The 27041-nt window shown below is 32.9% G+C and overlaps 2 protein-coding genes across 2 annotated transcripts; one reads left to right on the top strand and one right to left on the bottom strand.

The window, feature by feature from the left end:
* Positions 1 to 3427: 3427 nt before the first annotated feature.
* Positions 3428 to 9984, bottom strand: LOC115723772 (protection of telomeres protein 1b-like). The gene is made up of 5 exons (XM_061104699.1): positions 9889 to 9984; positions 6649 to 6792; positions 4784 to 5108; positions 4499 to 4557; positions 3428 to 3601 (listed from the first exon to the last, which is right to left on the bottom strand). The coding sequence occupies exons 1-5, from the start codon at positions 9982 to 9984 to the stop codon at positions 3428 to 3430; spliced, it is 798 nt and encodes a 265-aa protein (XP_060960682.1).
* An 8693-nt stretch (positions 9985 to 18677) lies between these two features.
* Positions 18678 to 21721, top strand: LOC115702080 (purple acid phosphatase 18). Its single transcript, XM_061103768.1, has 5 exons — positions 18678 to 19206; positions 19882 to 20550; positions 20673 to 20861; positions 20940 to 21028; positions 21263 to 21721. Exons 1-5 carry the CDS (start codon positions 19045 to 19047, stop codon positions 21480 to 21482), a joined length of 1329 nt encoding a protein of 442 aa, XP_060959751.1. The 5' UTR covers positions 18678 to 19044; the 3' UTR covers positions 21483 to 21721.
* Positions 21722 to 27041: the final 5320 nt, after the last annotated feature.

The raw sequence follows: 27041 nt of genomic DNA, 5'->3' as shown, positions 1-27041 counted from the left end.
ATGATACTTTGTATGGTTCAATTAATAAATATGATAAATGACAATATTATTTAATAATTATTTATAGTTATTAAATAGTTAGAATTGGCATTTAAATGGTTGAATTTGAAAATTGGCGTTTTTGAGAAAATGAGATGCAGAAAAGATAAAACTGCAAAATTGCAAAAAGTGAGGCCCAAATCCACTATGAATGGCCGACCACTTTTGTAGGGAATTTAAATTGATATTTTCATTATTTTAATGCCAAATAATTCAAACCTAACCCTAGTGGAATGCTATAAATAGATAGTGAAGGCTTCAGGAAATTCACACTTAAATTTTCTATTTTTCCTTCAGAGAAAAACCTGAGCCTTTCTCTCTCCCTATCTTTAGCCGCCACTTATTCTTTCTCTTCCCTCTTGAATTTCGAAATTCTTAGTGTGAGAGTAGTGCCCACACACAGCAAGTAATACCTCAATCATAGTGAGGAAGATCGTGAAGAAAGACTTTCAACAAGAAGGAGTTTCAGCACTAAAGAATCAGAGAAAGAGATCCAGGTTCAGATATTGATATTGCTCTGCTACAGAAAGGAATCAAGGGCTAGATATATGAACAGAAGGAGTCATTATATTCCGCTGCACTCAATGTAAGGTTTACTAAACTTTATATGTGTTTATTTCATCGTTTTAGAAAGTTCATATTTAGGGTGTTAATCAACATACTTGTGAGTAGTCATTATATCCCGCTGCACTCAATGTAAGGTTTACTAAACTTTATATGTGTTTATTTCATCGTTTTAGAAAGTTCATATTTAGGGTGTTAATCAACATACTTGTGAGTAGATCTAAGATCCTGGTAAAATAATTTCCAACAATATTATCGATATGGTTATAGTTTATTTTCCACATTTCATATCGTATATATATGCTGTATTACATACACTATATTATAGTCTAACAAAAGCTACTTTTGTTTTCAATCCAATGGTTGTAATCTTGTCGAGGTTTTACATCACTAAAAGTGGGGTGAGGGATTAAATAATTAGCCTATTATAAATTGATAAGATTTTTTTTTAGCTTTTAAGGCCTATAAATAATTTTTTTTATGAGCATTTATATTAGGTACTAAGGGTGACTAAGCATTATGGGTGAAAATTTATATTTGTGGATTCTATTCGTGTTGTGCCAAGACATATGTATAATAAGTATATGTTTGATCTGAACATGATTCGCTTAATAATCGTGTCAAAATATAAAATTCGAATACGACCCGTTTATAAAACGGGTTGAGATGACACGATTTGTGTAATCCGTTTATAAGCATATTTTTTTTAAACATGTCAACTAATAATACGTTTATGACTCATTTATGACTTGTTAAAGTACTATAATAACTTTAAATAGGTCATTAATAAGTTAGATTTTTGTTAACCATGTTAACCCAAATACGACCCGTTTATTAAACGGGTAAGACGAGTCAACTCGAACACGACTCAAATCCATTTAAGGCAAATTCAAACCTGCTAACTCTCATGCGGGTTTGGAGTAGTGTTATCGTGTCTCATCCGTTTTGCCGACCCTACCGAGCAACTTTTATAGGTGGTGCCTTATGATTGGTTGACGATATTCCCTAAAAATTATTATCTTAATTACACCGATAGCAGTATGGCACCGAGCAAAGTGCTAGATATCAATAATGCTTTTTAGTATTTTCTTTTCTTTAAGGGGTGCTAATAAAGTATGTTAATGAAAAGAAAATAAATTTATTTTATTTTCATGATAATATTATATAATTGACTATTATCTTAAGTATGACATTTTAATTGTAAATCTATGCTTTTATGGTGTCAAATATACCGACATGATATTAATATATTAATAACACTTAGTTACTTCATATAGTGTTTGACACCTTAATATGTGCTCTAGTATTTAATATCAAACATTGTTTTTTTCATTTGATCTTCAACTATATGTAAGAGTAAGATTTATACTAATTGTAATGGAGACTTTTTTTTTTTTTGCTAAAATAAACTTTATTATAACCAATGGGTGTTAACTCCCCCAAAAGAAAGAGAACCAGTAAAAGAGTGTCTAACTCAAGAGACTAAGACATCCACCAAATTATTATTATTTCTGAAAATCCAAAGAAAATTACAATCTAAAACACCGCGACCAGAGAAGAAGAAACATAATCAAAACAACAAGCTCTTATCTTAGCCATTTTTGATATTTCGTAGCCCAACAAAGCTCCTTGTAATATGAAAAGAACACTGAATTTTTTATCCCAAGCTGAATGATCCATGGTACTACAAGAATTCCATCACAAGTCTCAGCATCTTAAAAGCATCCGAGAAATTGACATGGAGACTTAAAAACATCTTTACACAATAAATGTATATATATTTTCACAAAAAAAAAAAACTTGAGAACACTAAAATTTCCTCACTTTAATGAAAAAAACTTGACATGGATTAGGAAATTGGAACACCAAAATTTTTTAACCCATAAAGAAGATTTAGCTTAAACTAAGGGAAAGAATAATATTTGACAACTTAGTTTAAATTTTTCATGCCTTAATGAAATAATATTTGTAACATTAAAGAGGAAAGTGACAACTCTTATGTTCAAGAAGTTTTTTTTTACTGGTGTTAATAGAATCCAAGTTCAAGAAGTTATTTTTCCTTTAGATATGTCTCACAAGGTTGACTTTGAATTCTTATTTCTTCACAAGTTATTTGCAACAAAACTTCCATTTTATAAATTTGAGACACCAATTATATATAACTATTAAATACCGACTAAATTAATACTGTATTGATTTTGAAAGTATAGTGTCACGTATACACAAATGTACACAATAAGTATACAATTAATATTTAACGATGATATTAAACTAACACCTCAAATTTACATAAAGAAAAAATAAACTTAAGAAAATTTTGCCAACCAAAAAATTTAAATATAAAGAAACTAAAACATAACAGAATTTCGCCCCCAATTACCTTTTAGAATAAAATAAGTAACATGAAGTAATACTAGGTACCATAATACCCCATACAAAATTATAAATGCTCAAAATCTTACAACAAAACAAGTATATCTTCTATGAAGTAGCAAAAATCATTGGTAGGATTCTACATCAACAAACAAGCATATATATGTACTACACATACCATTACTTTTTTCAAAACACCTAATACATAGATGTATAAATTAGTGTCAAAATATGATTAGTACTACCTAGCAATAGAAATTCAAACCACACCAACTACTAATGGTTGATTTTGTAGATGACTATTTTATACCAATGGTCACTAAAAACTAATATTGTACTATACAATTTCTTTCAAACCAAGATACAAGACAATGACTATCTAATCTTAATCCTAATCATAATCATAATCAACTACTAATCTAGTGCGAAAAAATTGATAATGTCGACTTCCCTAGATATTTGATTTATCTAAAGAATAAGATTTCAGGCAACATTGCAACCATGGTGGATTTTTAGCAATACCATCTTCCACTTGCTTTCCATCATCATTCGTTGTCACTCTGAGCAATGCATTTCGCTTCCTTGTCAGTACATCGATGGGGGTTGATTGCCAAAAAAGTTTGTTCTGCCATAAGTTGAAAATAATACAATACAGTCAATTGAAGATAACAATGGTAATGCAGATGACATTTTGGCAAAACAGTAATTGGAAAAATCAAAATCATTTTGCTAAGTTTTATTTTTCCAGCAGAACAATTTTTTTGCGAAAATAAAAAAGAGCCAAAGAAAGTATAAAGGCGACAACAGCAATGGTTCAGTTGTTAGGGGTGGCAAAATGGGTTTTTTGCAGGTCGGGTCGAGACTGCGGCCCAGAATATCCGAGTTGCTATCTGGGTCTTTGCCCCGGCCTGGCCCGACAAAACCATAGGTATGACAATCAGGATTTTAGACACAAGCACAACAAATCCATAACATATCGAATCAAATAAACATGAACAAAAACTTACACCGTCTTTCCCATACAAATAAGCATGAATTCGGGCAGTTGCATCTTCTAAGGTCAGGCAAACTCTGTAAATTCCACTAAAGGAGAAATATTTAGCTTGTCATGGATACATTGCTACGACTTGTACAACACATAAGAACCTAGCTGTAACCTGTAGGTTATGAAATTAAACAAGCATAAATTAGTTAAGACTGAGAATTTGATACAACAAAAATGCATTTGACAAAGCCAATGGAGTTTCATTTGAACGAAAGAAAACGACTAAGATTGACACATAAATTTGATAACCTTAACAAATTTTTAGTTTAGCCAATGATAAAACCTCCGATCAGTGGACCTATGTTCGACGTATGAAACCATATTATCCTTAAAATATCTTAGAATTATGTTGATAACTCTAGAATGTCCTAGAATTAGATTTATTTGGATGGTTGATGAAAATAAATTCGGAACAGAAAGACAGTACGAGAAGAAGTATACATATGAGTAATCGAATAGAATAACAAAATATGATACCTCTGGATATGTATGAACATCCATTAAAGTAACAACCGGTAAATCTTTGTACTTCACCTCTGCACGATGATAAAACACATACACACCATCACTTCACTCGAAAATAATTTTTCAAATGATGAATGGTATAAATTAACTATACATACAAATTAACAAACTCGCAATTAAAATCTATTATAGGAGAAGTCCATGAAAAGCTCCAGTATGGATTTTTCCCGAATTTCAAACCTTCCCGCTCATTGTATAACATGAAATAATTGTTATACAAAATTTAATTAATGAAACTGTGTGGAACAATCAAACGAGACATATCATAAGTAACGGTCTTAGTAAAAGCATGTAACCTTTGGCGCTCTAATATGAGACGGTGCTTATCATGAGTATATCTAAACTTTGTTGAAGGTGTAAATGAACCACGCCAGAATCCTCCATTTACATCACAATATACATTGATAAATTTCATCCACTTCCCAATATGTAGCAAGTGGAGGCCATGCTTCTTGGTACCTTGGTCAAACACCACCCTCAACACAGTTTCGAGGGTAGGAAAAGTACCTAAGATATCTCTTGACAAATGCAATTGTTCGGGTTGTAGGGGAAGAGGATTGTTCTTTCATCTTCTAGCCTGGGATTTTACTATTTAGTTACATCATTAATGATTAATGACATAAGTGAAACAATAAGACTAAGAAATTCATCTAATCTAAGACACACACTAAACCACTCAAGCTAGCCTCAAATGGCATTGGTAACCAATAAACAATAATTGGATATCATTTTCAAGGAAACATCCTTCATAACATTCATTCAAATATACTCAAATTGAAATACTTAGGCACATTTCGATAATTGAGTTAGTGTACTCTGTAGAAATTTCTTGAAGATAAGAATATATTGTACTATCTTTTCTGTAAATGTTGCTCGAATTTTCTTCTCTTTTATTTTTCGCTCGTCTGATTTGCTTCTCCCTTTATGTAAACTCATTTTTACGATGTTCTCAGAGAGTGGAGAGAAAAGTGGGGATACATTATAAATTAATAATATATATTTTTTTTCTTCTTACGAGTCCTCTTATTTATTACTATTATATTTTTATATATAATAAATGAAGAAAAACAACAGTTCAACACACACATGATAATACAACCAAATGTGACTCGAATTTAAGAGCAACAACAACAGAAGTTAAGAAACACTCACTAATCTTGAAGAAATACTACTCGGATGGGCATCATTCCATCCCAGAGGAAGCCCATCCATTCGCCTTTAAACTCTTGGACATGAATTACATTGAGAGAGAATATGAAAGGTGAAAGTTGATCAAAAACTTAGTTACATACAAATTTTACAATAATAAGTTAAAGCAAAAAGTATTAAGTAAAGTACAATTTCAAACAGAGTAAAGCAAATTATCTTGCAAGCCAAATCAGCAAATCTACCTTCCTTGAGTTCTCTCATCAATAAAAAGTTATTTGAATCCATCATGTATACAGCGCATTTATGCATATTGCAGCTTTAAATATCTATTATTTAATTATTAAAATCACATAAGGCAGACAGGTACAAAAATTTACAATACATAGTTTTAAATACCTACACTATTTTTCTTTTCTTCTATTTTCATATTGTCCCATAATTTTTGTTATATGTTTGTTAGCAAAACTAAGCTTGAACATCTACAAATAAAAAAAGTAGCTAATATGAAGGTTTTTCGATGTCGTATAAGAAATTTACTTTATATGTAAACATATTCAGATACCTCTTGCACGCCCCCGAGAATCTAGTAGACTACTAGACTTATGTACGAGCATGCGTGGTTTGTTTAAGAGATTCAACCACAAATTCGCCCCTTATACATAACTAAAAGAAAAATACCAAGTTAACAAGTTTATCTTGAATCCATGTTTCTCCTTAAATGCAAATTTTAAAGAAAGCTCCTAAAGGAAGCCAACTCCCTCAAGTTCTTTTTCTACTAACTTCTATAATGTTACAAGTTTAGAATTCAGTTTCAACTATTAATGTGTCTCTATTAAAGTTAAATAATTTAGATACTAAAATATAAAGATGGCTAATTTTATAGTTGTGTACCACAAAATTGAGCTACCTTCATCAAACTGAAGATCAATAAACCATTTTCTCAGGCGTGTTACGAGCTTCTTGCCTACGTCTCTCTGGATAATTATTGGGTAAGTTTGATAAGGAAGAAGCCTTTCATTGTCATTTCCATCATATACAGCAAAGGTAGAGGACTTCTTATTAAAAACAACATATACTTCTCCACCATGAGTTTTCATCTGTAAGAACATAACTCATGTTCAAATACACCACACTTTAAACAAAACTATTTATTCATATATGTAAAGTAAAAGTTTTTATCCTATGGATGAATGTCTTCCCTCAACTTCTGTTTTTTTTTGTTCCACTAAGTCAAATAGACATGCTGGTAAATGCATCATAATTACTCTTATGAAAATTTAATTATTTAAAACATAGGAATCCTTTTGAAATGGTGTTATACCTTAATATTATACTCTTATGAAAATTTAATTATTTAAAACATAGGAATGTCTTCCCTCAACTTCTGTTTTTTTTTTGTTCCACTAAGTCAAATAGACATGCTGGTAAATGCATCATAATTACTCTTATGAAAATTTAATTATTTAAAACATAGGAATCCTTTTGAAATGGTGTTATACCTTAATATTAGTCTCATCGGTATATTTTTTTTTTTGCTGAAAATAAAGGAGATCACATGGTACAAGTCCCTTCCCACCCTTCAGTAGCTTTGATAATTTTGGAGACCACGTGCCAACTATAGGGGCCTTATACCTCATCCTACCTCAATTGGGTCATCAGTATGCACCTCGAGAGTTTCCATCCTATTAACGATGGCACCACCTCAGCAACCTAGCCTCCCAAATAGCCAAACATAATGTTGGGTTTTATGCTCTAAATAAAACTCATTTCAATATAATCAGATTTACTTATTAATATAGATCAGAAATAACATTTAATGTTGCATGGTTCACATGATTTATTTCATGATTATATGTACATAATGTATGAATTCGTCTGAAACCCTTTTCACATACTTGATCCTGTTTATTGTGCTGTCAACACATTGGAAAGTAAACATGACTATGTGAATAAAGTTTCCTAGATTTATCAAACACAGGGTTTTACTGATATGATAATCTACAACAGAGTTTACTTGCATTTGGAGAAATGCTATGTTCTTTCCAGAGCATTGGTTAAAGTAAAGCTCAGGTTGGATGCATGGAGTATGCATCAGAAGGGACCGATATTGAACTTTGACTTAGATTTATTAAACTTACCGTAATATCTATTCAAGTCAATATCGCCTAGTTGATCCTAGATCAAATGATCTTAATCCTGTTATGATTAGGCTCAATCTAAAGAGGCTATTCGTGTTCTTTGATTTGTTAGTTAAGCCTACTTTTAGGTCAGGGTGATATGTACATTTTGGGAGCACGGTAGTGCAATTGAGTGGGAGCGCTAACATGAACATGGAATCTATAGCTTCTATCTGGCGAATAGTAAGTAAAGGATGATCTCCTTCGAGCTTGACCAAACGAAAATAAATGGTGGAGATCTCATTTCACATAAGCTGAAATATTATTTATACGGGGTTAAGTGTTTTAAGGATTAAATACATTGTAGGGTGTAACGGTAATCAAATCCCTTTACAGTGTAAATCATTCATATGGAGGATCATTGATCAAATTAGGATTATAACAATGGATAACTAATGATGTGTCTATATGGTGGAACATATAGAGCATTCTATATACTGAGAGTGCAATTCTAAGTTCTATGCGTGGATTCAACGAAGAATTAATAAGTTAGTGAATTTTAGTAATAAATTCTTGATCTACTTATTGGAAGCTCGGTTATATAGACCCATGGTCCCCGCACTAGTTGAGATAATATTGCTTGTAAGGCTCATATAATTGGTTTTGATTAATCAATTATAATTCTCAAATTAGACTATGTCTATTTGTGAATTTTTCACTAAGTAAGGGCGAAATTGTAAAGAAAGAGTTTTAGGGGCATATTTGTTAATTATGATACTTTGTATGGTTCAATTAATAAATATGATAAATGACAATATTATTTAATAATTATTTATAGTTATTAAATAGTTAGAATTGGCATTTAAATGGTTGAATTTGAAAATTGGCGTTTTTGAGAAAATCAGATGCAGAAAAGGTAAAACTGCAAAATTGCAAAAAGTGAGGCCCAAATCCACTTTGTATGGCCGGCCACTTTTGTAGGGAATTTAAACTGATATTTTCATTATTTTAATGCCAAATAATTCAAACCTAACCCTAGTGGAATGCTATAAATAGATAGTGAAGGCTTCAGGAAATTTACACTTAAATTTTCTATTTTTTTCCTTCAGAGAAAAACCTGAGTCTTCTCTCTCCCTATTTTTGGCCGACCACTCTATCTTTCTCTTCTTCATTGAGATTTCGAAATTCTTAGTGTAAGAGTAGTGCCCACACACAGCAAGTGATACCTCAACCATAGTGAGGAAAATTGTGAAGAAAGACTTTTAACAAGAAGGAGTTTCAGCACTAAAGATTCAGAGAAAGAGATCCAGGTTCAGATATTGATAATGCTCTGCTACAAAAAGGAATCAAGGGCTAGATATCTGAACGGAAGGAGTCATATTATTCCGCTGCACCCAATGTAAGGTTTACTAAACTTTATATGTATTTATTTTATCGTTTTAGAAAGTTCATATTTAGGGTGTTAATCAACATACTTGTGAGTAGATCTAAGATCCTGGTAAAATAATTTCCAACACATAATCCCTCCCAATATGGGACTGTGGTGGGATTCGAACCCTTAACCCAAGCAAAGAAAGATGCTCGTAAAGTTGATTAGTCTCATTAGTATAGTTGATTATGATTTTAGAGGTTGAGTTGTCAAATTCTAAGTGGCTTTAAGTGAGATATCCTATAGTCCTGAGGTGTTAAAAAAGTTAACCAAGACAATATAACTATAAATAGAGGGCTGATCAATTGTAAGAGTGGGGGAATTGTTTGTTAGTAAAACATTTACTATGGGAGACATCAAACTGTCTCGAAAAGTTTGAAACTTTGTACATTTTTCTTTGATATCAATAAAATACCTATTTTTTTTTAATTATTTCAAATATTGGATTGGATTAGATAATAGTGTATCAAATAGTACAACAAAGGCATATTTTAAACCAATTTGTTGGAAAACACATTCTAATAACTAAAAAAATATGTTCACTCTTCTTTTTTGCCATTTTTATCAGCAATTCGAGCACTTTCGTGTTTATAAGCTACACACATTTATGATAATAAGCAAAAAAAAAATAGCAGAATTACTACTACAAAGTACAAACAAAGTAATACCATAACATTGGAAAGCTGAATTATATCTCCAAATGAGGTTACATGAGGAAGCATTCTGAAATGCTTTGCAAACATATTAACTGGAAGCCTAAGTTTCTGATACGATCCATCAACTATCTTTATTGTGCAAAAACAATTTGCAAAATCATCACATAACACAAATCCAACAAACATACATACATTACAGAAGAAATTCACAAATCATTATCATACATTTAAACACTGTCAAACCCAACAAAAGCAAAACAAAAGAGCAACCCACATATTAAAATGAATAAATAGGAATCTTTCCCCTCGAATTTTTTCACTTAATAAAATCATACTCCTCAAATTATTAGCAATATTAACTTCTCTCTCTCAACTATAGAAGTTAGTAAGTTATGAGTCTTTTGTTAGACTTAGTTAAATGATTAGCAATTTTATCTTGGAAGTATGACCACTATCCTCGAATTATTAGCAATGTTAAATATTCTCTCTCAGCCATGAAACTTAGTAGATTATGAGACTTTTGCTAGACTCCGTTAAACAATTATCAATTTTACCCCGAAAGTATGACCACTATCATATTTTTGTCCCTGAAATTTTACCACTGCTACATCTCAGAACTTCTATTAAATAAGGAGTACAATTTGGCAGTAGTTAAAATATAATATTGGCTATAATTCGGGGTTTTCGGACAACCTTGTCCTAAAAAGATAAGGGTAGGCGCCTAATATTGTTCCTATCCCTATGGAGTTTGTCTTTTTTGGGTTAATTAATTATTTAAAAGGTAAATATCTAATTTGAAAAGTGGTTATAGATATTTCAAGGATATTGAGATATTCTCTCAAGTAGTTGAGAGATTCCCTCATAAATATCAGTAACTGAATTTGGTTATAGATATTTATTTATTTAAACAATTAAATTTGATTTAATTAAAGGAATTTAACTACTATAAATAGAAGCCTGATTTGAGAAAACTCAACAAGAATAAGCTTATACACTTTATCCTAATAGCCCACACTATTCTTTGTGTGTGGTGGATCGATTTAGAAGAGACTAGTGTGAGTTTAATTGCAGTTTCCTCATCATCTAGATTAAGGGATAAAACTTACGAGAAGTTTTGAGGATAGCCTGATAGTCTCCAAGAGGTATACTCTAAACTTATTATTTTTATGTTTTTATTTAATGTACACATATGGAGATCTATTGGGATATGGTATAATGATAATCAGATAATACAAAATTCTTTTATTGTGTACCCGATTTAGTACTATAAAAACTAGCAAGAAGCATAACAAAACTTTTGAAGGACTTGATTGGTGCATTATTAATCAAAAATGGTTTGATCTCTTTCCAATGAATCTCTCTTCCATTTAGATTTATTAGGGCCAGAGTTCATAAACTGGTCCTTGATGATGTGATTATCAGTAAGAGTAAAATGGTCGAAAGAGTTTTTTATTTGAGAATCATTGGCTAAACGATAGCACATTTTTTGAGTTAGTGAAAGGTTCTTGGAATGAAGTTGGTTCTTGTGATGCTCCCAATACACTTTAGAGTTTCTTAGACTGACAAAGCTTCTGCGTTAATAAAATTAAATCCTAGAGTAAACATAAGTATGAATTTAGGTCTAGGATTCCTCAAATCCAATATGCCCTTGAAAGTTTACAGTCTAAGGTTCCTAAGACTAGGGATGATTTTCAAAAAGCTAAGGATCTTAGTTCCCAACTTGATGCCTTTCTTTATAAGGAAGAAGTCTATTGGCATCAACGGTCTATGGTCAATTGCATGCAAGCTGGTGATAAGAATCTAAATTCTTTCATTAGTATGCATCTTCTAGGAAAGGATCTAACATTATTAGAAGTCAGACACTTGATAATGAAACCAAAGTTACCTCTGCCAAGTGTATTGCATCTGAAATTGCTAAGTTTTATCCCTCTTTGTTCACTTCTCAAGGTTTTGACTCTATTATGATTAATAACATCCTTTCAGGTATGGGGAGTCGAGTTACCAGTGAGCAATTTAGACTTTTAAATTCTCATTACACTAAGGAGGAGGAGGTTAGATTTGTACTTTTTCAACTTTCAGGAGACAAAACTCCTGGTATTGATGATCTTAATGCCCATTTTTATCATAAAAATTGGGTTATCCTAAGAAATGATTTATGTGTTGCTATCCTTGATGTCCTGATTAATGGAGTTGATATGTCCCTTATTAATAAGACTCTTATTTTCCTTGTTCCTGAGAAATCTCATGCTACAAAAATTAGGGATTCAAGCTTATTAGTTTGTGTACAACGTTGTATAAGGTTGCGTCCAAAGTGCTAGCTAATAGGAACCTATCCTTAGTCATTTAATTTTTGATTTTCAAAGTGCTTTTTTGGTTGATCGTATTATTTTTATAACATTTTCATAGCTAATGATATTGTCCATGTGATAAATCATAGGAACTGAGGTTGTTGTATGGGCTAGTCTCAAATTAGACATGGAGAACGCTTTTGATCTTGTTGAGTGGGGTTTCTTAGAGGCAGTGATGAATCATTCAAACATTATTAATTTAGTTTTGCAATGTCTCTCTAATGTCATTATTATTTTTTGTGTCAATGGCCATGTTGATGGGAAGGTGGTTCCTATTGGAGGCATTAGACATGGTGCCCCTTTGTCACCCTATTTATTCATCCTTTACACTGAAGGGCTTTCTGCTCTCCTAAAAAGTAAGGAGCATCAGAATGTGTTTCCAGGTATAAAAATTTCTAGGAATGCTCCTTTGTGCCCATCTTCTGTTGCTGATAATAGCTTCCTTTTTACCGTGGTCAATCAAAATTCTTGTCTAGCTATTAAATCAGCTCCGGAAACCTATCATAAAGCATCTGAACATTTAGTTAATTTAACTAAATCCTCCATTTAATTCTCTCCACATACTAATATTTGAAACAAATAGTTATTTTTTGACATTTTAGGTTAGATGATAAGCATTTTGTTAGCAAGTATCTAGGCTTGCCCCAATGTTTTGGTAGATCTAAGAAAATCTCTTTTCAATTCATCCTTGATAAAGTCAGCGCTTTCTTAACCTCATGGAATAGTAAGGCCTTCTCCAAGGTTGGAAAGGAAATCCTTTTCAAAGTTGTGATTCAAGCCTTGCCTTCTTATGTTATTTCTTGTTTCCGTTTGCCTGTTGAAACATATCATAAGATTGAGTCTATAATGGCTAATTTCTGGTGGGGTTCCTATGGTAATAATTCTAAGATTCACTAGAAAAAATGGTCAAGTTTGTGTCGTTCTAACTTCTTTTGGGAGTTAGGTTTTAAATCTCTCATTCATTTCAACCAAGCTATGCTTGAAAAAGCAAGCATGGAGAAATTTTAAGCACCTAAACTCTCTTCTGGATAGATTACTCAAAGCAAAATATTATAATAGAACTAATTACTTTGATGCTACCAGAGGTCGTGTGCCTTCTGTTACTTGGCATGGCCTTTTGTGGGGAAGAGAACTTCTGAGTAAATGTCTAATATGGAAGGTTGGTGATGGTCGTTCTATTCAAACTTTGCAGGACCATTAGATCCCTCACTTCAGGTACATCACTTACAAAACTTCTCATATCCCTCCTTGCTTCACTGTTTCTTTTTTCATTCACCCTGGGGGCTATTGGGATTTTGAAAAGTTGAACCATTTCTTTCATGATGATATTGCTTCTGAATTCTTACATTACCTTTGTCTGATATATCTAAACCTGACTCTGTGATTTAGGCTCATAACCCTTCAAAAATTTCACAATTAAATCTGCCTATCATTTGGCAAAGACTAGTTCAATTCCCTCTTCAAGCTCTACTTCAGATTATATGAAGAAATAGTGGTCATTTGTCTGGAAGACTAAAATACCCCCTAAAATAAAATATTTTGTTTGGAGAATATTTTACTATCTCCTTCCCGCAACTTTGAATTTGTATAATTGTAAAGTTCTTTCTAGTCCAATTTGCTCTCATTATTATCAAGCTAACTAAAATGTGACTCATGCTGTACTTGATTAATATTCCAGAGCTAGCTCTACTTGATTGTTCCAGAGTTAGGAAAATATGGAAACAATCTCCTTATCTTAGTTTTTATGAGAATAATAAGCTTATGGGCATTAGAGAGTTTTTATTGAATGTTTATGATACTCTAACCAAATCTGATTGTAAGATTCTACTAAACTTTCTTTGAATAATTTGGAACAATACGAATGTAGAACTTTTCGGGAAACATATTGTACCAGCCCAAAAAGCCTATCAATATGGATTGCGGATTATTTGAATGAGTATAAAAATGCTCAATTAATATCAGGGATGATTATGAGGCAAAGGAACACTCAGAAGACTGATCTTAGATGAATACCTCCAACACAAGGTGAACTTAAACTAAATGCGGATGCAACTTTGTAAATTGAAAGTAAGGTTATTGATATAGGGGTTGTGATTAGAAATCACAATGGTGAGGTGATTGCGGGGTGTGCTTTGAAGCTTTCAGGGCTAATTCTTCGGTTGCGAAAGCAATGACTTTAAAAAACCCTCTATTACGGTGCAAGAATATATGAATTCCTATTACACATGTTGAGCCTAATTCTCAAGTAGTGGCTTACAAAGTCAATTCTCAGTTTATGGATTCATCATCTTTTTCAGATTTGATCCAATGTATTAGATGCTCTTATCTTTTTTCTCATGTTTTTCTTGTGTTTGTTAACGGGGAAGCCAATGACTTGGCTCGTTATATTGCAAAGAGTGCATTGGGCTTAGATAAAGAGTTGGTTTGTGTAAGTGTCATGTTTTTGTGTGGCAAATTAGATAATACTTTTGTTTAGTGTTTCTGCATCAGTATTTGTTTGTCTAACATCTTTTCTGTAGTTAGTTGCATCTGTTTTCACTAAGTTCATTTTAGTGCGATGTCAGCTTTCTGCATGTTTGTTAGTTTGTGCCAGCTGTACTTTGCTGGTTGGTTAGTTAGTCAGATTTTATTATCTTTAGGATATAAATTCTGTTAGGACTGTTGTGCTAACTAACTCTCTTCTGTTAGAATCATCCTTTTGATTCTTGCTCTGCTAGGGCAACATATTTCTTTGTTTGTTTCTTGTCTGTGCATATAGAAATTCTGATGGTCTTCCTGAGGTTGAAGATGGAGATTGAATCTGCCTGATCTGAAGAGAGTTCAGATCACTCAGCCGAAGGTGGTTCAGCTGTCTGAATGCTTAGAGTTCGTGCGAACTGAGATCTTTTTGTGATTAGATCTTGAAACTTGAGTGTGTTCAAGTATTAGGTAACATTGTATAAAAGTCAATTTAGATTACATTGTTTGATTTGAAGAATCAGAACTGGTATTTGTAATTGAATTAATTTTATAGTGGATGTTACTTTACTCGGTTCAAGGGAACCCAAGCACTACTCGGTTGGAATGCATTTCCAATGCAGAGGAAGCTTGTAAATTTAGTGTTCTTTGATTTACTCTTTGTTTAATTCTCTGGAATAATCTGTTGAGATTAATCGAACTGAATTTGTAGTAATTACGACTTTCATTTGGTATCAGAGCTAACTTTTCATGTAAAGAAATTGTGATCTTAGATTTGTCCTAAAATCTGATCGTCTTATATTTCCCACTGTTAATCAGTTTCTTTTGTGATTGTCTGGAAAACTGACCCACTGCGAGTCTCATCTCGTTGTGCTTTATAGTTTCTTGCTAAGTGTGTGCAGATCAACAGGATATGGAAATGTTCAGAGAAGGAGGATCAACTTCCAGACCTCCCATGCTAGAGTGGTCTAACTATCCCTACTGGAAGACAAAGATGAGAGCCTGCTTGAGAGCGGTGGATGAAAGAGTCTGGATGGCTGTTGCCGAAGGCTGGTCACCCCCTACTATAGTTGACGAGGAAGGAGATAAGATCAAGAAATCTAGTGAATGGACAACTGATGAAATGGAACGAGCGAATTTCAACTCCAAAGCATTGCATGCTCTATTCAATGCTGTCTCCACTAACCAACTAAAAGTGATTTCAAATTGCGAAGTTGCTAAAGATGCTTGGGAAAAATTGAAAATCAAGAATGAGGGAACTGATGCTGTTAAAAAGGCTCGACTTCGGTCTTTAGCTAAATCCTTTGAGAATCTGTCAATGGAGGAAGATGAATCTGTCTCAGAATTTCATGCTAAGCTGTGTGACATTTCGAATGAATCCTATGCTCTCGGTAAGACTTACTCCAACAAGAAACTTGTGAGGAAGCTTCTTGGTGTTCTTCCAAAGATATTCATGTCCAAAGTGACTTCTATCGAAGAAAGCAGAGATATTGAAGCTCTTGATCTAGATGAATTGATTGGGTCTCTCCAAAATTATGAGTTAACTCTTGAAAGATGGGAAAAAGGGAAGAAACTCAAGAGTTCTGAGAAAGAGAAAATCGAGATGGGCGTTGCTTTCATTCACAAGGAAGAGAACTCTAAAGAAATTGATCTGTCTGAGTCCTTTACAGACTCTAATCTGGCTCTTCTGGCAAAGAATTACGCTCGATTCCTAAAGAAGAACTTCAAGAAATCTAATCCTGGCAATAAAGAGAACTCTTCGGGGAGGAACTCCTCTGGTCCTAACAGGCAGTCTCAACAAACTGAGAAAAAGGGGAAGGGAATACAATGTCATGAATGCTTTGATTTGGCCACATCCTATGCTCGTGATCAACTCAGCCAACGGCGATTTGAAAAATCAGTAATTGATGTTCTCACTGCCATGGCCACTGTCCTCAAGGAATCTGGAGCTTCTCCAGCTGCTCAGTCCCAGGAACATGTATCTTGTTCCTCTAAAGATGGAACTGAAATGAATAAGGCTTCGCCTGGCCTCTCTCCATCACATGCAGATCTAGACCCATCTGGCTCTGCTGCTCATGGTCCTCCACAGCCTATTGCAGACTCAGACGTGCCCCTATCTACTGACATACAAGGGGGACAGATCGTATCTCCATCAGCTGATCTCGAAAGGAAGCATGATACCTTGATTGAGCAAAGAGTGCCTACTGATTCTGGCGTCCAGGGGGAGACTTCGACAGGTGCTGGTGTCTAGGGGGAGACTGCTACTGTGGCTCGTGTTCAGGGGGAGATGGTCAATGTGGCTCAGTCATCGGCTCCTGATGGTGGATCTTCCAGGATTCGTGGTTCCATAGCTCTTGTCTCTTACTCCAGCAGTGAATGATTATGATCATCGAGGGGGAGTTAATATTTTGTTTTTTTGGATAAACTTGTACACAATATTACTTTTTTTTGGGCTTGTGTTAATATTTTGGATTTGCCTGTGTATCTTTTTGATTGTGGTTTGTCTAAACTTTTGGTTGTTTTAATGTGGATTGTCGTTGATCATAATTTGCCAAGGGGGAGATTGTAAGTGTCATGTTTTTGTGTGGCAACTTAGATAATACTCTTGTTCGGTGTTTCTGTATCAGTATTTGTTTGTCTAACATCTTTTCTGTAGTTAGTTGCATCTGTTTTCACTAAGTTCATTTTAGTGCGATGTCAGCTTTCTGCATGTTTGTTAGTTTGTGCCAGCTGTACTTTGCTGGTTGGTTAGTTAGTCAGATTTTATTATCTTTAGGATATACATTCTGTTAGGACTGTTGTGCTAACTAACTCTCTTCTGTTAGAATCATCCTTTTAATTCTTGCTCTGCTAGGGCAACATATTTTTTTGTTTGTTTCTTGTCTGTGCAAATAGAAATTCTGATGGTCTTCCTGAGGTTGAAGATGGAGATTGAATCTGCCTGATTTGAAGAGAGTTCAGATCACTCAGCTGAAGGTGGTTCAGCTGTCTGAATGCTTAGAGTTCGTGCGAACTGAGATCTTTTTGTGATTAGATCTTGAAACTTGAGTGTGTTCAAGTATTAGGTAACATTGTATAAAAGTCAATTTAGATTACATTGTTTGACTTGAAGAATCAGAACTGGTATTTGTAATTGAATTGATTTTATAGTGGATGTTACTTTACTCGGTTCAAGGGAACCCAAGCACTACTCGGTTGGAATGCGTTTCTAATGCAGAGGAAGCTTGTAAATTCAGTGTTCTTTGATTTACTCTTTGTTTAATTCTCTGGAATAATCTGTTGAGATTAATCGAACTGAATTTGTAGTAATTAGGAATTTCAGTTTGGAATGGTATTATTTCAACCATTTTATTGTAACTTTATACTGAATTGTTAAATCTATGAAAAAAAAAAACAGTATCAGAGAGGACTACATGGTCTTGGCTCCTTGCACACCCTTTAGACTAGACTATAGGTCATACTCTAAAGAAAAATACACCTTTCCATGCTTTCAAAAATTCCTAGCATACTAGATTTGCCAAAAAGATTACTCAAGAAAACTGTAAGGTAGTAAGATCTTGGAATGAATTTGGACATGTAAGTTTATAGAATCAGTAGTGCAGAGTTTTCAACTCATCTCAACAAAAGTGAATTCTCAAGTTTGTTTATTGTAGATTTTTGCTTAATTAAAGAGAATCAGTGACATTCAGACACATCTATTCCAATCTAAATTCTAACACTGTCAGTGAGAATCTAGTCAAGTAAATGAATTTGTTTTTAAATAGAGATATCTACCAAATCTAAATTATCAAAGTCCAACTTGAAAAACAAAAAGACTATATAGCTGTAGCCTGTAGATTGAGAGACAAAACTCGCAACATTAATTCAGAAAATTTGTTGAGTGGTTAAGCCATACTGATATAATAATGAAATTAATGCCAACCCTAAATTCCTATTATTATATTTATGAGAAAAGAAAAAGTTTTGCAATAGTGTGAGAACATAGTATTGAAAATATTGGAAAAGGTAGCCTTCTTTTACGAGATATGTGCATCTTTTCCGTGTCGCTCGGCACATGCTTTAATGAAAATTCATCATCATTAATTATCATCGTATTCGTCTTCTTCTCATAATGTCTCAACAAACAATACATACAAACAAATCAAGTCGTTTTTATATGTCAAAGTTTCATACGACAATATGGCATTTTAGTAATTTCACTCACATATATTCCAAACCTGTAAATTGGTCTCACACGACAGTACCTACTTAGATTTTGGTCATATTATTATCCTCCACAACATCACGGACTTTGCTTGCAGGTGAATAATCTCTATATTTTGTAGTAGAGAACAAAAATATAATGATGGATCCAAAACCAGAACCCGTCTTCTTGTCCTTCCTTGTACTTTGCTTCATCTCTGTGTTGATTCTCGTCAATGTTGAAGCCGACTACGTTCGACCCCCGCCTCGTAAAGATCTTCACTTTCCATGGAGCCTAAAGCCATCTTCTCATCCTCAGCAGGTGATTTTTTTTTTTTTTTTTAAATCAACGTTTCTTGGGAAAAAAAATAGGATTTTTTCTCTGATTTTAATGATTCCTTGCTGGGTTTTCTCTTATGAACATTAAATTCTTATAATCTGTGGTGATTCTGGGGTAATCTTCTTTAATAATTATATGTGCTGCTTTAATAATTAGTAGTGATAAATAATAATGTTTTTGATGAAGAAAAGCTGTAGCTAGTTTTTTGTTTATATGTGCTTACTTGTTCCTATTTGTATGGTATTCTTTTGGTGTATGTGAGTTGGACTTACTTGTTAATTGAATTTCATGTAAAGAAAGAGATTTCGTACTTGGTACCCAAAAAAAAAAAACATTATCCTGTGAAATCAAAGCCCAACAATAAATAATAATTATTACTAAAAATGGAAGCATGTCTGGTTTCAGAAATGTATAATGACATGATAAGACTAAAACTTTGAACCTTTGAAGCAAGAGGAAGTTTATAGGCTTTGGATCTTAAAATGCCCCTTTAACTTACTAGTTCCCGATTATATCTGTGACACTCATTTGTGGAGCTCGAATTATTGACATCCTGGCTAACCATTAAGACTGCATTTGATTCAAACGTTTTTTCTTGGTTTATTAATGGTAAATGTTTACTATGATATATTTTTCAATACAAAATGAAAATTTCAGGTACACATATCTTTAGCTGGAGATAACCACATGCGAATCACGTGGATAACTGATGATAAATCTGCTCCTTCTCTGGTTGAGTATGGAACATCCCCAGGCAGATACACATCTGTGGCTCAAGGGGAAAGTACCTCTTATGATTATATGTTATATAGTTCTGGAACGATACACCACACTGTTATTGGGCCTTTGGAACATGGCACTGTTTATTTTTACCGGTGTGGAGGTGATGGTGAGGAGTTTCAGCTCAAGACCCCTCCAGCTCAGTTTCCGATCACTTTCGCAGTGGCTGGGGATTTGGGTCAAACTGGCTGGACTAAATCAACCTTAGAACACATTGACCAGTGCAAGTATGATGTGCATTTGCTTCCTGGAGATCTTTCATATGCTAATTATGTACAGAGAAGGTGGGACACTTTTGGTGAGCTTGTGCAGCCTCTTGCAAGTGCAAGACCTTGGATGGTAACAGAAGGCAACCACGAAAAGGAGTACATTCCGTTTATAAAAGATGGATTTCAATCTTATAATGCTAGATGGAAGATGCCATACGAGGAGAGTGGATCAAGTTCCAATCTTTATTACTCTTTTGAAGTTTCAGGAATTCATCTCATTATGCTTGGTTCATACACTGACTATGATGAATATTCTGATCAATACAGGTGGTTGAAGGTTAGTCAATCAATATGATTTGCTTTGTTCTTCAAAGTGTACTAATTTGAACATTGGTTGATTAAATTAAGGGCAGTTCAGTTACATGTAATGAGAAGTTTCTGCCATTCTTTGTCAAATAGGCTGATCTTTCAAAGGTGGACCGGAAAAAGACCCCATGGCTCGTTGTCCTATTCCATGTACCATGGTACAATAGTAACAAGGCTCATCAAGGCGAGGGAGACCAAATGATGGCAGCAATGGAGCCATTGCTTTATGCTGCAAGTGTTGATTTAGTGTTTGCTGGCCATGTTCATGCTTACGAACGCTCGGTATGCAATTACTATTTTATTTATCCATTTCAATGTAAATCTATTGCACTCATTGTTTAACGGTTAATCTCTTTACAGAAACGTGTGAATAATGGAAGATCAGATCGTTGTGGTGCTGTTCACATAACCATTGGTGATGGAGGAAATGGAGAAGGCTTAGCTCACAAGTAAGTTTTGCTTTGTCAATAGTTTAAAAGCATTCTGACTATACTTAAAATAATAAGAAAAAAAAAACTATCATAATTTTTTCTTTCTCAATAGGAGGATAGAAATGATGGTTAGATTATACATTCTGATTTAGATAATGATTTTGAGAGCTAAAACATGAAAAATTTATTATTACTTTGTATTATGTCTAGAATGATTTAGTTAGGCTCAATGTATATTTTGGTAACGGATAGGTACAAAAACCCACAACCTGAGTGGTCTGAATTCCGGGAAGCAAGTTTTGGCCATGGCGAGCTGAAGATGGTGAACTCCACTCATGCCTTTTGGAGCTGGCACAGAAATGACGATGATGAGCCTGTAAGGTCTGATCAAATCTGGATAACGTCGTTGGTAAGTTCAGGATGTGTTGCTGAGAAGGGATATGAACTGAGGAAGATGCTTTTGGCACCATAGAAGTTATTAAGCGGAGTCAGCTCGACCCAGATTCGATGATCTAAGTAAATATTAGATATGAAAGAATGTCATGGCTATATAGTGTTGCTGGTTTAACTATCAAACTACCACTGTCCTTTAATTTGTTTGGGCGGAGAGTTAGAGTTGTAAAATCATGTTCCACTTTTGTAGCAATTTTATTGTACACATACATTGCTCTTAAGGGAATATAAGTAATTAAATTACCTTTGCTACTTCAACTTCGAATACCTTGTTCTTTTTGGCCAGAACCTCTATGCATATGGTATCTTGTTTATTTTTCAAACTTATGTTTATATCACCAACTTTAGCCGTAGATCAAGTAACAATACATGGTGCAACAACTTTTTTTTCTCTCTCAAGATATTTCAACACCAGACTGTCATTTTAATAATTTTCAATTTCTTATATATACTAAGATTCTTCTTCACAATCTGCTTAAGTCCTAATTTTTCATGTCATGTTCGTCATATGTTAAATTTCATTCTCATGTAACGTTTGTTTACATATCTTATATATAATAAGGGGCTTCTTCACGTCCTACTTAAGAGTTCGTTTGGTACGTTGTATTACACCGTATTGTATTGTATAGTATTACATTGAATTGTATTTTATGTAATATTTTTATGTAAAATTATATGTGGTATTAATTTTTATGGACATCTAAAGATATAATATTTTAGTATAGTATTATAAAAAAATATGATATATAATCCAATTCAATATAATACAATACAATACGACCTAATACGACGTACCAAATGAACCTTAAAAGATTCTATTACCCTTGTTTTTAGCAGCTTAGAGAGGCCTTATTGTATTTTATTGTACCCATTTATTTCTTAAGTCTCCCTCTCTCTTGGTTTTATTTCTTTAATTGTTCCTATTATCTTTTTTTTCTTAAGGAATATAAAATAAATAAAATAAAATCTAAATCCTAAATCCCGATCGTGTTCAGACTAGACCATTCGAGCGAAATCTAAACCCCCATTGTCCTCCTGCTCCTCGTCTAAGATTGAAGGCCTCATACATAATTCGTTTGATAAAGCACAACCCATGTAATTGATACTTCTAATTTTTTTAAGTCAGCTTCGATTCTCTAACTCGTTTTTTTTACTCACTATTCTTGATCACAAGTGATTCTTTCGCTCTACTTTTTGGATCGGTATTTTTGATAAGGTGAATGTGTTAGAATATTTTATGTAGACTAACATAATTAAGTGTTGCTCACTCAGTGTCGATATTAGCGTATAATGATAATTATATAATCGGTAATGCATGGTATTGCCATCGAGCCATAATGGGATGGACATAACGTACTAACACGCTCGGGACCCATGGACATGCTATAAAATGTTTTTGGTTAGCCCATTGGGCCAAGACAATGAATTCTCTCTATTTGGACTATAAGACCAAAAGACCCACTAATCCTTATAAAAGGGGGGTCATGCCCCTTATTGGTGACCAAGGATGTGTGTGGTATGTGTCTTTTGAGAGTGAAAAGAGTAGTGTTCATACACACGCCTTGCACATATATTTTCGGGTAAATACCATTTTGGACCCTGTGTTTTGCAAAAGTTACAGATTGGACCCTGTGTTTTGTTAAATGACAAAATGGACCCTATATTTTCTAAAATGGTAAAAATAGGACCCTGAGCTTAATTTTAGACAACTTTTTTTTTTAATACAACCAACTTGAAGATAATTCCTAATACGAACAGATACAAAAAATGTAAACAGTTTTGTCATAGCACTTTTAGATCGAATTATAATTAAACTTTAAAAATCAATTCAGGGTCCTATTTTTACTATTTTAGAAAATACAGGGTTCATTTTGTCATTTAACAAAACACAGGGTCCAATTGGTAACTTTTGCAAAACACAAGGTCCAAAATAGTATTTACTCTATATTTTCTTTTGATGTGTAGATTGAAAGAAGAGGATTGATCAAGTAAAAGGATCTAATGACATGAAGAAATCAATACATATTAGAGAGATATGTTCATTCATTATCTTTTAATGCCCTAAATATAATGATTTGATTTTGGGTTGTTTGTTGAGCATTATAATTGTTAATCTTTAAATCTTTTATATATTTATGTTTTTCATAATGCTCATTAGAGAGTAATTTTAATAATTGGTATCATGAGCCATGCCATTTCATTTTAGAGCTTGTTAGTAATAAACCCATTTTGTCTAAAAAATTTATTTTAGAGTAATATTTTTTCGAATTGATATTTTGATGATGTAAGAAATTTGATGTGGTGGGTTTTACTCTAATTGGATACATTTTTTATTCGGTATTTTTATGAGTACAAGTTTTTTGGTTTTGCCATCCGAGAAAACCCATTTTGGGTTCTTCGTTTTTCTTTGATTTTTTTAACAAACTATTGTTGAAATAAGCCAGTAAGGCTTGGGTGTTTGTACAATGTTCTCTATCATTATTGTATACATGTATGGTGCGATAGAGATGCTCAAAAATAGTTTTCCAAACTTTTTTACTTTTGTTCTTTTTTTTTTTCGAATCTGTTGTTGTATTTTCTGAAGAAAAAAAAATGGAGAAATAGATGATTGAGGACGACAGAAAATAGGAAGAGGAACAAAACCCTGAAACGCCGACCAAAATGGTGATCAGGGGTGTGTTTTTCAATCGGGACACGATCTGGGTCGTACGGGATTCGAGACCAGAACCCGCACGCATGCCCCTCAGGTCAGGGATGACCTTCCCCAAAACAACGTGTTGTTTTCGAAAATGACCTGTCATTTCCTACACCAAAAAAAAGGAACAGGCGCGTGGGGGCGCGTGTACATCTATTTTTGGACCAATTTTTTTTTACAATTTTGCTCTATTTTAATTCTCGCACTTAATTGTGTGATTTTATTTTGTGATTGGTCAATTTAAATGATAAATGAATACATCATTACATATTAAATGTAAACTAAATTATTTTATAATAAGTATATTATATTCATGCCACCAAATTTATATGTTATTGGTATTTTGTGAAACTGTAATTATGCTATCTAATAATTAATTGAATGCTTATTTATTCATTTATTGTGGGTCTATGTCAATTTTATTAATCATAAAATTGTGAGAATTATGACGATTTTATTGTTAATTAATTTAATCTCATACAAGGCTAATTTTATTTATTTATTTATTATTCTATAATTATGTTATATGTATGCCTTATGTAATTTTGTGAGTTTTATTATTGTAAATTCTTTTTTGGCATACACTATGGGTAACGTGTAACAAAATATTAATTATAGTTAGTGCATATTTTATGAAATTTATTGTCAATGTTAAATTTTTTTTAAAAATGCGGGATGGCTTTATTTGATAATTATGAGATTAAAATTGTTCATTGAATGTGTTATACTTACCTGTCGTAAGTTTTCACATCGAAAATTGTGATTCATGTTGATATTTTCTTCCCGTACTAATCACAATTAATACTAAGATCCATACATGCAGTTTAATCATCCTATCGATGATTTTAATTGTTAGTTAGGATGCTTAGATGATGAAGGAAACACATTAGATATGATGAACCACACAATCTTTTCTACCCAATCGGTAGTGGATTAGCTGAATTTGGTTATGATATTTGAAGTTGTTGTCCTTACTTGCGTAAGAGTCATATGTTTTATTTAAACGACTTTAGGATGACATGATCGTTTCGTTGAGATATCATTGAGAAAGCTAAGAAAACGAACAGATTGCATAATCCTTGTTTTCACATAGTGGCACTGCTCTAAGATATTTTTCTTTAGCTTTAAGCAATCCTAAAACCTCTACCGCCTAGTTATCAGATGAGACTATAATGTGTTTTGTCATATCGATCTCTTATTAGAAAATTAGACTAGGCCTCAAATTGATAAATCTTGAAATCACATTTGAATTTAAAGATGTCAAGTTATTGTATGCTCAGTGGGAGTATTGCGACGGGTGTTAGTTTTAATTAGGTATATATGTGTCGATCGATCCTTATTGATAAATTTTTATGAGAGTGGAATCGCTTAGGAATTTTTCTTGAGCATATGAAGTGATATTCTTATGTTTGTTTTGCAATAATGAGTTCAGGAGACTAGTACGTTGGTTTTGTGCCTAGAAATAGTTTCAGTGGAACTTGTGAATCTTCTGTTACTACATTCTTATGCTTGAGGATCAAGATAAGGCATAGATCATAAGTGGACAAGTTTTAGATTAATATTACAATGGATGTATGATCACATCTGTCTATTCTATTGTGATAATTATGTTAATTGTGAATGCTCGTAAACACGATGTAATCAAGATAGTGGATTGATGTGTGTGTACTCTCTATCATATCATTGTTGCTACCAAATTTGAAGATGACCAATGTATAATTAGACAATGTTTTTTAATTGACTGAAGTCTAAATAAAAATTTTCATGTAGTAACATTGATGGCTTAGTATCAACTTTGGATAACAAATGGAAAGAATAGAGGAATTAAAGCCTTGTCTTATTTAAGGATAGCACACATGTTGATCATGTTAATCTATTTGTCCACAAGGTTTTCATGATCTACAATACCATGCATAAAATTTTAAGAGATATCGAATACTCGTTACTCCTTTGTTAAGATCTCTCTTATAGGAATGTCTTAAACATAGTCTCTCAAAATTTTGACTCATCAAAGTTTGAAAGCTTTTATATGTTTTATAAGGCTTTAAAGTGAAAAATACCTAAAAAGATTAATACATGCATGTATAGTAATATGCAGTCACTTTTTATGTGTATTGTTTTTCAAAGTGACAAGTACACAATAAGACTGGTATATGGTCTTTATGTTGTACTGCACGCATCTTGGTTTAATGGTTGTTATTACATTTGAGTGTTTCCTAGGCCAAATTGTATGTATAGTATACATATCCTATCAATATGACATCATACATAATTTATTTGAATGCCTATTGCATGATGGAGATTAATATGGTATTTATTGATTATATTTGTCCAAGTGGGAGAGATATTAGAATCTTGTATGGACTAATATAATCACAAACATAAATCCATATTCATAACCATGTTAGATGTTTTCTAGAGAGACCATATGAGATTAGTTTTTCGCAACAACTCTCAAGATACTGAGATTCAATGGGTCATATCGTTTTATTCTGAATAGACTTATGAATGTTGTGGCTGAAAAATAGAAAAAAGAATTAGTTAACAAAGTAAATTAATATTTATAGTTATGGAAAATTTATTAACTTTTCAATTATCAGCCACATTTGCTTGAATTTATTCGCTCATTAGATTTACTCTCACGTAGTTATATATTGAGGGTTGAATGATAAAGTATGGTATATAATTGATAAATTGAAACTGGATTAAGTGCAATATTTTTTTTGTTTGGAATAAAATTTTATTTTCTTCTATATTATTTGTGAATATACTTTATTTGTTTAGTTAAATTTCATACATAATAATAATATTATCTAAGCTTTCTCAATATAGTAAGTATTATTTCTGAAGAACACCCTTGGATACAAAATATCAACTAGAATT

Source organism: Cannabis sativa, chromosome 9 (genome assembly GCF_029168945.1).
Source record: "Cannabis sativa cultivar Pink pepper isolate KNU-18-1 chromosome 9, ASM2916894v1, whole genome shotgun sequence".
NCBI classification, from domain to species: Eukaryota; Viridiplantae; Streptophyta; class Magnoliopsida; order Rosales; family Cannabaceae; genus Cannabis; species Cannabis sativa.
The sequence above is the reverse complement of the archived record's forward strand: the minus strand, read 5'-3'. Positions and strand labels throughout refer to the sequence as shown.